Below are 15,414 nucleotides of genomic sequence, written 5' to 3' on the forward strand. Positions count from 1 at the left end.
AGCTAAGAGGGAGCAAAAACACGGACTGTCTGCGGGTCCCCGAGGACTGGATTGGGAAACACTGCTCTATAGACATTTATATTTTTATGATCTAACTGTCCACATGCGCGCGTTTATACGTGCAGACAGTTAGATTATATGCTACAATTGTGTATTGACCTCTGTACACAATTTCTCAGAACATACTCATTGCGCAGAGTGGTCTGGACACCAGCGGTGACCCCACCATTTTTGTTTAAATATCCGGGCCTGCAGCTTCAGCACATGGGTTGTAAGGTGCAGACCACGCAGAGTGGGTCGCAAGGTGGCTGTATGTAACCCTGCCTGTTGTATTTCCGGCTCGTGCAGCTCGTGGCAGAAACTTACCCTCCTGTCCCATTGATAATAGTGATATATTTTTACAACTTAATCCCCCATTCGTGTTTCTTTCACACACTGAATTAAAAAGGCATCAGTCATGTGGAGAATAATGGTTGGATTATTAATGTAATTAGGCAGAGACTATCTACATTATTGAGACTTTCTGGTGTGAAAATTTAATGGCTTTATGTCAACATGTCAGTGAGAGTTTCCTGGGAAGAAATTCAGATGATGGATACACGTGCGCACACACACACACACGCACAGACCTGTAATCATATCTTTGTGAGGACTGCTCTTTCATTTCTATGGACATTTATTGAATGATATGGCCAAAGTACAGCAATAAGGGGCACTGACAATCTCCAATGACACCTCATTAAGCAGCAGATCTGCACTTATCAACATCTGCATTCTGTGAGAGCTCTGCCCTGCTTGCTACCCCTGGGGCTGAGATGCAGTTCTGTTTGTGCTGTGCTTTACTGGCATCAAGTGCAGGATACAGGCTTTAGATTCTATTAAACATTGCTGGGAGGCGTAGTCTGACAGAACGCTGGAACGCAGAGCTGTTCGCTTGCCGCCACCAAGCCAATCTGACTACATCTGCTTGAGGTGTAAAGGTTAATGGCTTAACATAAATGCTTCCTATAATTAACAGCTTCCTATAATTAAGAGGCGGGGTGTAATCTGGCTTTCATGTAGGAAGAGTGCAGAATTCCCTGAAATAGTGGTTCAGCTCAAGGATTTAAATACCCGTAAACCCGAAAAGGCCCAGTAGAGGCGTGTCTGCCCGCCGACCCGAGAAAATGTGCAGAGTTGCCGCTCAAGTGGGGACAGTGGCGAGACGACTCAGTCACGAAGCTTAAAGACCGATCCGGGTAGCCAAGCGGCATGAGCGGATGAAGTCTGACATCGGCTGGCGATGTCTGATCTGCGGAGAGACGCTCAGCCTGGTGCGCATGGTGGCTTTCTGCTATCCCTCCTACATATTTATGTCTTTCTGGCAGCAGCTTAGATCTGCAGCCTCTTATAAGCTCTGCAGCTCATGCACCGAGCAGTTTTAGATTAAATGTAAACGACAGTGAACTAAGAAGAGAGTAACAGTCATAAGTATGTGCTCGTTTAAAATGTGTTGCCACGGTAACTTGTTACATTTTTGCAGAACTAGAGGACGGATGCTAAGAGGTGATGGAAGCAGGGCTTTGAGGCTGTCTGGAAATGGACTCAGATTTGTTGAAATGAGTCAGGAGTGAATGGCCATTGTGAATGGGGGACACGGAGACTGATGGTGAGGCATCGCAGGTATAAACTGCATGATTGGGCGTCATCGTAGCTAAGATTGAGGCGGTCTACGAAATAAATCTATGACAGGTCTTTGATCCATGGAGGCATTGTCACTATGAGGCGATGTTAAAGTGTTGTGGCACTGTGGAACGGGCTGGTTCAGTCAGGGGACATACTGAGCTCCTCCTCTACGCACCTACATGCCAGCAAAGCCTCCTTGCTTAAGCCAAGCAAGCGTAAGGGTGCCGTCAAGTGCTGCGGTGGACGCCGTCCGGCACTGCTGGTCTTCATTTGGTCGCATTACACCATGGCTTGGGACTCGGCCGGCATTCCACCACAAATGCTGCGGCTGCATTATTCAGCATGCGCAATGTTTTTCCCCACTTCTGACCGAATGGCTGAAGGTCAGAACTTAGCGCAGCTGAACCTGTGTCAAGCACGCTTCTCTTGCTGAGTGCAAAAGGTGGTCACTCCTATGGGCAGTGGTAGTCCAAAGAGATGGGGCTGATCCAGCTCTGGCCTTCAGCTGGTGCCCTAGCATCCCATAGGAAAAGCAAGCCAACCCCTCAAAGGATCCCACAGCGATCTTGCACTCAGTGGTTAAGCTGAAATGTGTGCTGGCCACCCACAGAGAAGGCCGACGCGTGCAGCTTTCAGCCAGCCGCCGCAGTACTGGCAGCTGGAAGTGAGTCATGAGCTCAGTACCCATGTAACACGCGCAGATTCCGGGGTTGTCACGGTGAACCAGCCTCGCTGCTTTTGCTTCTTCCGGCATAATCACCCCGATAGTCCGATTGTCCCACAGGGAACAATTTAGGTGATGTGCGATCAGAGATGATGATGAAAAAAAAACCTTTATTGCTGTTGCAATGCACCATGTCACTAGTCACAAGTACCAGCGGAAAGCAGGCCATCAACCCGACCATACATATACACACATCACATTACAGGGGGTAGACAGGTCAGGAAGACAGGGGATATAATGTGCGATCAGAGAGTCGCATTATACACTACAGAGTGTGATGAAGTAGCGTAAATTACCTATTGGTTATCAAGGCCTGTGACATCCACGATTCAGGATGCTTAGCTGCCACAGAGGGATGCAGCAGTTGAAGCACAAAGCTGAGGGGCAAACGAGGGCTGACCTCTGGAGCTCCATGGGCTCTGTGCTGTCAGGTCCTTCAGAGCAGTCTGACTTTTTAATTCCGAATGCCCACCAGGCGCCATCTGGTGGTCATGTGTGACAGCACAGCATCCTTTGAGTATAATGGGTTTGACAGCTTATTAAAGCCTCATCCTCCCTTGGCCCTGTGGCACCTTTATAGCTCTTTTATTGCACGTTTCCATGACAACCCTCCATGATAGCCGGCGCCAGAGATGACAGGATTATCACAGGCTGTGCTGGCCGACAGTGATAGTCTCTGTCCTAGACAAATGCATCATTAAATGCGAAGGGGAAAGTTTTATCTCAGTGGACCAATGTGAGGTGCAAATGCAAAGATCCTTTAATGTGCACGTGTTCCAGGCTTCCTCAAGCTTTGACATTCGCCTTCCCTGTTCACGTCCCCTCCTAGCCTGCTTCCACATCATTCCACAGTCCAGTGGCTGCACTTTCTTAGGGACACAGCCTGTTGTTTCACATTTGATGCTTTCATCTGTGCCCCGGAAGTCTGTTCTGACACTGCAGAATCACGTGGCTGTAGTATGCGCGATATTCATTAACAGTTAGGGTGGGTTACAGTGCAACTCATTGGGTTTAAGATACATTTACATGTACAGTGGTACCTCAGTACTCAAAACTCATTAGAACTCGAATTTCTTATAAGTTGAACCAACCAATTAAAAGAAAATGACCTAGAACTCGATCTGAATCTCAGAAGTCGAACCAAAAAGTTATGCAATAGTTGTAGAAATGTTACAGGCTAAAAGTTTGCAATTTACGAACAAATGAACAAATTCAGAGTAATAATAAAAATAAACAATGGACCGCATGGCATAGTCTAGTGTTGGGGCATGGCTTGGGGTAGTGTTGGGGTACATTCTTTATCGTTTTGGAAGCCATTAAGAAAAAAATGTTACGCATGGCGTACAGTGTTGCCGCAGCGTTTGCGAAAAATTAAGATTGCTATTTTTTTTTTTCCAGGTTAATTTTTTTTGGTAGCCATAAATGTGCTTAGATGTGTTTAGTACAGTATATGCTCTTCTTGTTTTATTCTGTTCATTTTGTGTTTAAATGCAAAAAAAAAAAACATATTTAGGTGTAATTTTTTGGGGCCGGGAACCAATTAATTGGTTTCCCATTATATCTTATGGGGAAAATTTGACCATAACTCAAACTTTTTAGGATTCGAACCCGAGTTCTGAACGGATTAAGTTCGAGTTCTGAGGTACCACTGTATGTATTTAGCAGATGCTTTTGCCCAAAGCAATGTACACGTGAGGCAAATAGCACATTACAGACATACATGGCGTCAGCAAGGCGTAAGTGTAGCCAGACTGAGCTCCCAATTAAAGTCCCGGCACAAGTACAAGCAGCATTGGAGCTGCATAAGAACATTAAGTCCCCATTACACATGGTTTTAAAATGGGCAATCGGATCATAAGTAGACAGCAGAGACGCCTTTACACCTGTGTCTATCATTCTTCTCCAAGGTGTCCAGCTGATCACTTGTATTCATATTTTGTTGCTGCCCCACACAGTTATTGTAACAACACATGCAGGATGCATTAGCGTTTACGCTACAAAAGATATGTGGTCAAATTAGTCCCAGACCACCTCGGCAAGTGGCCTGAGTGATCCGATTACAATACTTCTTGGTGGTCTTTACGCTTGTATTTAGCGCTGTCTACTTGCATTATAATTGCCCAAGACCCATTTTAAAACCAAGTATAAACAGGACCAGAGAGGCATCAGGTTGGTGAATTCATGGAACAGATGGGTCTTGAGACGTTTCTTTAAGATGAGTTCATCCTTATGTTGTTATATCAGTATGTAAAACATTATATTAAATTATGTACCCATCTGTTGCTTCAATGGGAGAATCTGCTGGTTACTGTCATCCTTGCATTCCTTCCATCTTCCAACTTCTTGTTCAGTAGAGGGTGGTGGGGAGTGTGGAGCTTATTCCAAAAAAGCAAAGGAACCCTGCAGACAGAATTCCAGTCTGAGGCTAACCTCTGCCCAGTTAGCCCATTTTAAGTTTTTATTTTATAGGAACAGTCATGCATCATCAGCCGGATTGGGCTGATTCAGTTATACTTCATCCAGTTCTATGCAGGGCATCTGCCTCCCATATCTATACTGTGTGATGTCAGTCATGTCAATTGAGGCACAGTGCTAAAGAGTTTGTCTTTATGAAAACAAGCAGTGAGTTATCTGTGATCACTTTAGAAAGGCAATTAGAATCACTGTGTAATGTGGCCGACTTGCCTGCTCCTGGACCGACACGACAGCTCTGCTCCTCGTCAGGGCTAATTATTACGTGCTGTGCAGACCTCATCATTAGTAGATATAGCCAGACCATTAACTGGTCACGTGATGATCACGGATAGACAGGTTCTTCCACAGTAATTGGTTTTCTGTGATTCCAGCTATTAAGCGACCTTTTATGATGCTTTTGACGTGCCAGAGTGGGCACATGTGGGGTCACGTGACCACAGATGAGCACATGTGCGTGAAGGTGAAATGGCTGTCGAGGTGGAACAAAATGAAATCACTAAAGCGTTTCCTTAAAAGAGCATCAGGCACGCCTACACTCATGCATGCATACACAAGGCCTGTTTGTGAAGTGTATGCCGTTTAATTAGTCTCAAAACTCGTGCACATAAAAACCATGCACGCATATGCTCTACGCGCTCAACGTCTGCATGACACTCGCTCGCTCGCTCAACAGCTTGAGTTTTGAGACTTTGGAGGCAGGAACAGTGGCTGATTTCTCCACTTCATTGATTGGTCACTTTGAATCCCGTGATTGGCTGAAGATGAAGAAGATGATCACTGACCAGTCAATGAGAGAACAGTCAGTTTCATGCGCTGTCATGATGTCAGAGCAAGAAAGTCTTACACTAAGTTAACATCTTTCTAAAATAAGAGATCTTATGTCAATATTGCACATTCAAGGTGGTATTTGGAATCATATGATTCAGAATGTAATACTTAATTTGTTGATACCGGCCGATAAAGACTCCTTCGTGAATACGGGGAGTAGTGGCACTATTTTTCTTACTTAAAGCACTGTATATATACATACACATTTTAATAAATAAATAGCCTTTCAAAACAGGCACCTCACAAAACAAACTTTAGGAGATATTAAATTTATTGACTCAAAGGGACAACCATTTACCAAGCTATTAATTTATAACATATAATAGTCATATATTTTAATAATGTAATATCTGTATGATAATGTATGTGTGTGTGCTGTTACGTGTGTGTATGTTTTGCATTTTTATACTTACAGTTACAAAGCTTCTGTCTCTTTAAGTGTCTCTAAGTCTCTAAGAGTGTCTGCAGCATTCAGATTTTGTAGGAAGAAAGATGCTTTGTTGTTTACAATACAGTTTACTGTACAGTGTCCCATTCTGCACTACCTTTATATACAGTACGACGAAGCAGGGAATTCCAGCAATCTTGCGCAGAATTTCAAGCACTGCTTTAATCAAGTACACACACACACACACGTCTGATTCCGATTACCACCTTGAATGTGCAATATTAAAATAGGATATCTGAAAGATGTTAACTTAGTGTAAGACTTCCTTGCTTCGACATCATGACAGAGTGTGAAATTGGCTGTTCTCTCATTAACTGGTCAGTGATCTTCTTCTTCTTCCCAAGCAAACAGCCAATCATATGATTCAAAGTGACCAGTCAATGAAGTGGAGAAATCAACCACTGCTCCTGCCTCTGAAGTCTCAAAAGTCAACCTGTCGAGCGAGCAAGCGAGCGAGTATTATGCAGACACAAGCACGTAGAGCAGGGTTCTTCAAATCTAGCCCTCGATTCCAAATCCAGGCCTTGTTTTCAGTTCTCCCAGGTAGTTAGTTTAATAATTACTGATTCTGATTGGTCAGAGGCTTCACACCTGACTGACAGGTAAAGGAAAGCTGGAAAACCAGCAGTGCTCGGACCTCGAGGACCGTGATTTGAATAACCCTGACACAGAGGATGGGTTTTCTGCTCGCCAGAGCATACGTGTGCGTAGTTTTTATGTGCGTGAGTTTTGAGATTAAATATCATACAAGTGGCATCATTCGTCTGATTGTGCTGTAGTTGTGACTTGTCCACACATGAACACTCATCTCACTTTCCCTGAGTCATTCGGTCAGTGCCGGCGGAATGACCACGACTGCTGTTAAGCATGGAGTTCTGGGCCAGTAAACCAGCCCAGGAGACGGAGGGACTATTTACCAAAACATGACTTGGGGGTTATCATTCATTGGCCGCAGCTGGGGGGAGCGGGAGGCAGGCCAGGATCGCGGTACGTGGCAGCCGGGCCCATGGGTCTGGTCGACACTGTGCCATTTAGCAGCGCTCTGTACGTAGGGAGCTGGGAGAGCATTAGTATGAGATGACATCAGACTGAAAATCAGGGCGAGGCGACACATGAGGTCCGACCAGCGACGGAAAGGTCAACACCCCAGCAGTGTGCTAATCTGAGAAGATGAGGAAGTGGGACTTGGGTTCCCCCTGCTGGCAGAGCATGTCCTGCCGGTAGCCCAAAGTGGTCTTTATCTTCGGAACATTCCAACCACCAATGTAAGCTACTTCAGCTGACCTGCCTGAGGCGACTGTGAGCTGCACCAGTGAGGGGGATCTGCGACGGGCATGCGATAATCGCTGTGTGCCACTGAACAGTGACAGAAAAATGCCACAGAGTGACATTTCTCAGGCCAAATTCATGGCATGCAAAAGATGTGTGCCCCTCCATTAAACCCTCAAATTATTCAAGCAAAGATGGGGGGGGGGTGTCTGTCCTTACAGCAACCAACCCCGGATTTACCATGGAGACCCAGGGCACTGGATGGAACTGGATTATCATAAAGATTATTCATGTGCTCGGCCCATGCTTGTGTCCAGAGAGTATTTCTTAACTTACAATTTATGCGGATGGAGGCTGAAGTACCTGGGTGAAGAGTCTTGCTCAAGGGTACAATCGGTAGGAATTAAATAGGTAGGCCCTTGGTCCCCAGCCCAGATATCTAGGTGAAAAAAAAAACAGGCCATAAAAACTGACAGGCTGTCATGGGTGATGACAGCAGTGAGGCGCTGAAGAGTAGAACCTGTGCTGTCACACAGTAAGATGCTCTGGGGAGTCGGGTTTGGGGTGGGGTAGGGCAACCCCTCTCCCAAGGTCACATTGTGGATGATTAGTGTGGCATGCGTGCCGGGAGGTGAGGCTTGGGTGAGTTGAATAAAAGAGTGTCCATACAGCACAAGAGTGAATCTCCCATTTCCCATCATCGTGAGATAAAGACGCGAGCACTCATGCTTTTCTGCGCCTCTCCACAGATACCCTAATTACTGGCGTACGCGCTCAGACGGCAACGCGGCACGGTCCAACGTGGGCCCGCCACAATAGTTACGTAACGGGATATTCACGCGCCATCCTATGTTTTGACAGCGTGTTAACATCGTGGCGTAAATACTCAGATATATTTCACAGGCGTATTATTCATTCCTTAATGCCGCAGAGGATTACAGCATGAGGCCCAGTCTGGTTGTGCGGAGAACTTGGATGCAGAGGTGTCCTTCAGAATGTAGGTCATGAGTTCTGGCTGATTCAATTTCACCGTACCTGTCATTTGGGGGGGGGGGGATACGAGTGCAGCTGGGTCTTGCTGTACCTTTAGAGGCGAAGGTAGATCTGGGGAGAAGAGCTTCAGCAGAACTCTGTGACCCATCCCCCAGCCCCAGGCTACGGTTCAGTACCTCGGACAGCATCATTTATCCTCAACCAGGGCCATCAGCACCACAGACAGCTCCTGGCTGTGCCACCTTGTGGCTTGTCTCCAAGGACAGTGGCAGAAATGGCTAGCAGCCAGATCTTTCCTGGAGCACAGGGCCTCTCACAAACACAAGGCAGCCCAGCAGGGTGTGTGAATGAAGTTCAAGCTTAATCTAGTAGCTCAAGTTTTATGTACAGAAGAACCCACAATGGACCAACTGTCAATCAGACACATGGTTCATGTTGGATTCACTTGCCTTTGTAAGCAGACATTCGATTTTCTGTGCTAAGGGTTTACAGGACAGAGCACATTCCAGAGAAATAGTGCAGCTAAAGGGAATTATGATAATTAATTTCTTGGTTTGGGAACAATAGCTCACAGACCATAACATCAAGTTATGAATTTGTACTTTTTATTCTTGATACAGCAGATCTAGTTTGGCTACGAATGAAATATAATTTTAAGCATATCTGAATGCAAGAAATCTACCAAAGAAGTTAATTTTATCATGGTGTCGTGTAGGGATGGCACGGTTCATGAAAAAAAACCGAACCGTTCGGTTCGCTTGTCTCGGTTCGGAGCATGCATGCGTCGCACGGTTCGACGGTTCATGACATGCGCAATGTAGCCTCGTGCCCCGTTTATGACGTCAGTGTGTTTCCCTTTCGCGCGAAAGAATAGGCTATATGCACAGAGCGGTGTGACGTAGTTCCGGTAAAAGTTCAGCCAGCTAAGTAATTTCCGGTAGCCTTTCGTTTGCTGCGTTTAGCTCGAGTTTTCGGCGTTACCACCCTGTCTCTGAAGAAAACGTTTAAATTTCAGCCAACCGAACATCTGAACACTGTTGTGCGCCTTTGTTGTGTGACTTTATTTAATGTGCGGTTAGGCACTTTGTTAAAGAAAATTAAGTTATCTGTGACAAAGCACTCCAGTGAGTGTCATGCCTCGATCGTCCGCTCTTTCCGTGTGCCACGCCCCCTCCTTAACCCTGTGTGGATTCCCCGTGTTTACCAGCTGTTCCTGATTGTTGTCAAATTTGTCATTACTCCATTGTATTTAGTCCGCGTTTCCGTTTCTTTCTCCAGTCCGGTCATTATATTGTAATTCTGCTTTACCGCTCGTCTGTGTTCCTTTTGCTCATTATATATAATGATATATTATATATAATGATATATTATATATAATGATATATTATATATATATATATATATATATATATATATATATATATATATATATATATATATATATATATATATAACGAACCGAATCAGGCTTAATCAAGATAGGTGATCTATCATTTTAACGATCCCCAATTAAATTAACCCCGTGGACCGGACAAATACAAAACGAATGATTAAACATTATATGCGTCTCTTTTTGTATGTTTTCTAAATAAGACCGCGTGCCCATACCCAAGTGTAATAGCGATTAAAGCGATTTATTCTTTTAGCATTTATGTTAAGGCAAGACTTTTATTTTATTACTGTTCTGGGATTAATAATGTTTAATAATTTTAATAATGTGCTTTAAGTCAAGTCAAATTCAGTTTATGCATGATTACATGATATAACTTTTTTAATACTGTATCCTAAATTGTGGATAATTAAGCTATATATCATATGCTGAAGTGCATTTCTGGATTGTTAAAGATTAAAAGAAAAAATAACAAGAACCGTACAGAACCGAAAACCGTGACCCTAAAACCGTGATACAAACCGAACCGTGGGTTTTGTGAACCGTGCCACCCCTAGTGTCGTGGAGAGTGTATTACTCCAGAACAGTAATATTTCTCTCTAAAGTGATTAAACAGGAGTAATAAATGAGAGGTTCTGTGTGGCTTAGTAATAATGTCATTGTTGTTTTTTGAATGGGTTGATCATCGATACCTCAGACACATCCACTTCTGTGCAGCGTCACAAAGATTCTGGCTTTGAAATGTCCTGGTTTCTTCTTGACTTGGAAAGGTGGAGTGAAAGTAATGGTGACTTGAATTTCAGCCAGACTTTTGTTTTGAGCTGTGTTATGGTTGTTAGTTTAATTTGTATTTATTTTGCCCAGTTCAGTGGGTAACACTGTAGCCTCACACCTTTTGGGCAGGGCCTTCATGAGTGTGCATGCTCTCCCTGAGCTTCCCACAGGTCCAGATCCCGCGGGTCAAAAACATACATCTCAGTCAACTGGCATTTCTAATTGGCTCTTAGAGTGTGGCTGGGAAATGTGAAAAGGCATGTAAATGTAGGAAGGTGTGGGTTGCTTTTCCTCCTTGTATTAGAAAGATTAGTTTTATTTTTAAATCTGTCACTATTTGACCAGCTTCTTTGCAGTTATTGTTCCAAAGATATCTCAACCTAACTAGGCGGAGTTGCCGGTTTCTCGGTGACATGGCGTACCAGCTAAACTGTTCTGGGGCGATGTGTGGCTCTATAGGTCAGGCCTCTGTGCCTGTGATTGAAAGGTCGCTGGTCAAAGTCCTTTGGCTGGCAGAGTGATTTCACTGTAGGGCACTTGACCAAGGACCCTAACCTCAATTGCTCAAAGGGCTCGCTGGCCCCGCCTTCTGAAATGCATGTTGCGTTGGATAAACGTAGTGGAATTCCAAAACTTCAGCTTGAACTACAGGTTATTTCAGCTCAGCACACTTTAAGAAAAGCTTTATAAACTGTTCATAAATGTCATCAGTGATAATTAATTAAATGCCATATTTCACTGACTCTTAACCCAGTCCTCATGCTTCCCCCAGCTAGTTCACCACCTTCCATGCAGTTCATCAAGGGTAGGCTGTTGGTTGACATGTAAAATCAGGTGTGTAGGTAGTAGGGATGCCCATATTGACCGTTTAACCATTAACCGAAAGAATTAATTTTGACCGATTATTACTATTGTTACGTCACGGTACGAAGGCGAGCAGGGAAGCAGGGAAAAGGAGCCAGGAAGTAAAAAATAACAGGGTTTAATCAGGGAAACAGGACCGGGGAAAGCACACAGACAAACGTCAATGACCAATCTGGGAAACAGTGGGAGACGCGGACTAATATGGACAAGACTAGGCAAACGGAACAGGCAACAAGTGAGAACAATCAGGGAGAAACAGGAGGTAACGAGGTGGGCGTGTCACACATTAGGATCGGACGGAGCGGGGCGTGACAACTATCAGTTAAACAGTTTAAAATGTTTTTATATATATATTTCAAATTATTATTATTAGTAGTATTAGTAGTAGTAGTAGTATAAAGTTTTGTGGCACAAATATGCTACACATACGCTATTTGTTAACTCATGGGGCGTTATCACGTGCAACCACACGTGCCTTCAGGCGTATTTTGCTGGGCAAGCAAAATGAAGCGAGCGAAAAGAAGTACTTATTCTTTTTATTTATATTAATTTGTTTTTCTCTGTTGTTGGAAACGCTGCAGGTGCGTGAAAATTTGATGATATGTGAATCCAGATTCTGTTCTTGATATGTAATAACGAACGGCGGTTGTTGGTTGGGAAAATTAATCGAAATGAGCATCCCTAGTAGGTAGTGAAGCCAAGGACATTGAGGGTTGGGAACCTGCGTTGCATTTGGAAGAAGAAGCCTTTGCTAAACTCATGTTAAAATTTCTTATACCGTAGGATATATTTAGTTGGTAAGTGGTTATTTTTAAATGTCGTGCATCCCCACCTACTGTTGATTAAGGGGATTGTTTGGTGTAATTGAAGCATCAAGAATACATTAGTTACAGTGTGCGCAGTGCATGCAGGCAGTCCCTAATGCAACGCTGGCGATCTGAATTCCCTTATTTGTTCCTGAAGGGCATCAATGTCGACACATGAATGGCTGGGAGACTGAAGTTAAATCAGGGAAATGTGCAGTGCTGCCTCACGTTTCTGTTAGAGCCATGCAGAAGTCATCTTTGGCAGAAACTGATTCATTTTGATGAAGATAGCAGCTATTGCTTTGTTCTCGCCGTTCAGGAAGGTTTATTTAATTTCGGCATTCATTTTGAGGTCTCTTTTTTTTTTTTTCCACGATTGCATTCAAGAGGTATGAGTAATTTTTGTTGCAAATAACAACGGTATAAGGTTTTTTCAAGGATGTCAAGAAAAACAACATGCTTCTCAAAGACCATTTTCCTAAAAAAAAAAAATGTTTGGCACTCCTCTTTAATATATATACATATTTAAAAAATGATAATTGAGAATACTTTAACGCAGCAGATGGCATCATTGTTAAGGAAGAAAACTTTGTTTTTGATGGTTGCTGGTTCAGGTCCCAGAAAGACCCCCGCTGTTGAATCTTTTGCCGGAATTTGTAATATTTGCAGCTGGTTGAAATGTTGAGGTAGAATTTACTGCTGTGTCTTACGGGTTTCTTTGCATTTGCCAAGGCTGTTGATCTGAGGGCTTGAACTGTTTGCATCCTTTCCGTCACGCATGGGTGACTCTTTTGACTAGTGAGTTATGAACGTGCCCAAAGCACGTCAAGTGATGTAATTCTGCTGAAAACAGATGCAATAAATCAGTGGATTAAGGTCTGTCACAAGGCAATTGCAAGATGAAACATCTATGGCTCTGAAACTGAGATTCTGGCAAATAGGAGGGAATTCCACTTATTAATAATCGCCTGTGGTAAACATCGCTCCAGTAATATAGATCAGATGTGCCTGCTCTCTGAGGCAATCGTAGTTAAGTCATAAGCATTAATACCTCTGTAAGTATCTTTATTATCTTTTGTAAGTACCTTTTGGGTTCAATCAGAAGTTCAGCTGGTCATATTTGTGCTGCACTCCCATCGCTTACAAAAACTGAATTTACATTCTAATTATTTTTGCTTTGCAGTATTTATTGCCGTATCGGCTTAAATGAGACAGGTGCAGGCTGAATGTGGGGGAACGGCATACATTGGTAGCACATATGCCATAGTTTGCCGAAAGGACATGGGAGGAGAAGGTTCCGGAGCTTCGGTCAAAGCCCTCGCTTGTCCCATCTCTGTGTGTTCTCACCATGAAATCTGTTTCATGGGGCTCTGGAACACAACCGTTAGATCAGATGAAACTGCCCCCCCTCCACCCCCATGTCACTGGATCCTGTTTTCCCAGACTTTCCCAGAGCCACCCACAGCCCGTGTTGTGGAGCACTGCAGCTGACCTCCAGTGATAACTTCTGTTTCGGCTTCACTGATCCTTCCTTCTTTGTCTTTGTCATGAGGCAGATTGACCATTTCAATCTGATGTAAGAGCTGCATTGTTTTCTAGGCTAAATGTTTTTGTTCTCTCACTGCAGGTCACTTTTCACCCTGGAAGACCCCTAAACAGGTAAAAAGCCAAGCCAGACCTGAGCTCTGACATCTACTCCTTGTGACGTTTTCCTAACTCTGACATTAACCGTAGATAGCCTATGCCGCTGTGGTTATAGCTGCCCCCGTTACGACTCACTCATTAACCGTATCCGCCATGTGCTGTCGTCAATTAGCCCCTGCTGTAACCGGGCCCTTTCTTTGTCACCTGTGGGTCCCTTCTCTCCCCGTCACTAACAGATGAAGGGCTTGTAGTTCTTATGTGGCCTCATCATAGATGTGGAGTTACTAGATTGGTCCTGTGCGGTGAAGGCTGTGGGAACATGCATATGATTTGCACCTCTAGATGGGATGGCACTGGACAATCTTTGTTAAAATAGTATGGCTTTGAATTTGAATTTTGAAGTCGCTAAATATTTTGTAAATGATGGTGCTCAGTATGTACAATTCATACATAGAGTTCTATGGGTCGTAAAGAAGAACATGAAACTGACCATTTCAACCAATCTAGCAATTCTTAATCTATGGACCCAAAGCTTCCTCAGCATGCTTCCTCTGCTCTTCATCCTTGACCAGACCATCCGTTTCTGCTCCCTAAACATTATTAGGAGCGCTCACTCTCGCTCTCTCTCAATTTCATTAAAATCACTGGGCTTTTGAAAGCCTTCTCCTGAGAGCCGTATTTCAATGAAAGCTGAATATCCAAGTGCTGTGCTTTCATACCTTCTCTTTCCTCATATGTTGTTTTCAGTTTTATCCATTTATTCTGTCTGTTCTGCTTGTTTATTGGCCAGTTAGATTTCTGCTCATGATAGTGCTTCTTGATTTCGTAAATGGTCTCAGTAATTCTGTCTCATTTCAATCGAAGAGTCTTTTTTTAACAGTCAATATCAAGCAGCGAGCACGCCAGCAATTCGTCAAGCGCCAAGTTGTGTTTTTTCAGCTGAATCATGATGCCTGGGTGTGAAACTAAATGGAGTTAGGGCTGGGCGATATCACATCGCGCATGCACAATAATCACCGCCCTGGTCAGATGACAGGCGAAGCATTTGGCCGGAAGCCAGCTTTTCGGTGCTATACAGACATTAATTTACGCCCATAATTTGGTAAGAGGATTAGTAGTATGGCTTAAATATTAATGAGATGCGTTTTGTGATACACAAAAGTTAGTAATTTGTATAAACCTTATGTTTCTTAAATTCGATTAGCGGAGCACCCCACATATACTGTTTTGGTATACTATGGTTTGGTATACTATGGTGTGGTATACTACGGTTTGGTATACTACGGTTTGGTATACCTCAGTGCAATATGCACTGAAGTCGTGGTGAAGAGCAGCCACGACATCTTTTAAAAGAGGAGATCTTGTGGATAAACAAGGTAAAAAGACTTTGGTTCAAAGACTGACACATTTATTAAACATAAGGATATGCCGTATTTATACTAATAATGACTTTTGGACGTCATAAAAAGCCTCATTAATATTTTAGCCATACTACTAAACTGCTTAAATTGTGGGTGTAAATAAATGTCCGTAT

The 15,414-nt window shown here is 43.6% G+C and overlaps 1 protein-coding gene across 18 annotated transcripts in view; it reads left to right on the plus strand.

Moving 5' to 3' along the window:
- Positions 1-15,414, plus strand: part of LOC111843415 (membrane-associated guanylate kinase, WW and PDZ domain-containing protein 2-like) — a 140,027-nt gene that overhangs the window by 102,155 nt on the left and 22,458 nt on the right. For 17 of the 18 annotated variants that reach the window (XM_072710173.1, XM_072710172.1, XM_072710174.1 and 14 more), the window contains one exon: positions 13,864-13,895. The exons of the other annotated variant lie outside the window; for it this stretch is intronic. In XM_072710173.1, the coding sequence (XP_072566274.1) occupies positions 13,864-13,895 (32 nt within the window). The remainder of the gene's footprint in view (positions 1-13,863; positions 13,896-15,414) is intronic. 18 annotated transcript variants of the gene reach the window in all.

Source organism: Paramormyrops kingsleyae, chromosome 3 (assembly GCF_048594095.1).
Source record: "Paramormyrops kingsleyae isolate MSU_618 chromosome 3, PKINGS_0.4, whole genome shotgun sequence".
NCBI classification, from domain to species: domain Eukaryota; kingdom Metazoa; phylum Chordata; class Actinopteri; order Osteoglossiformes; family Mormyridae; genus Paramormyrops; species Paramormyrops kingsleyae.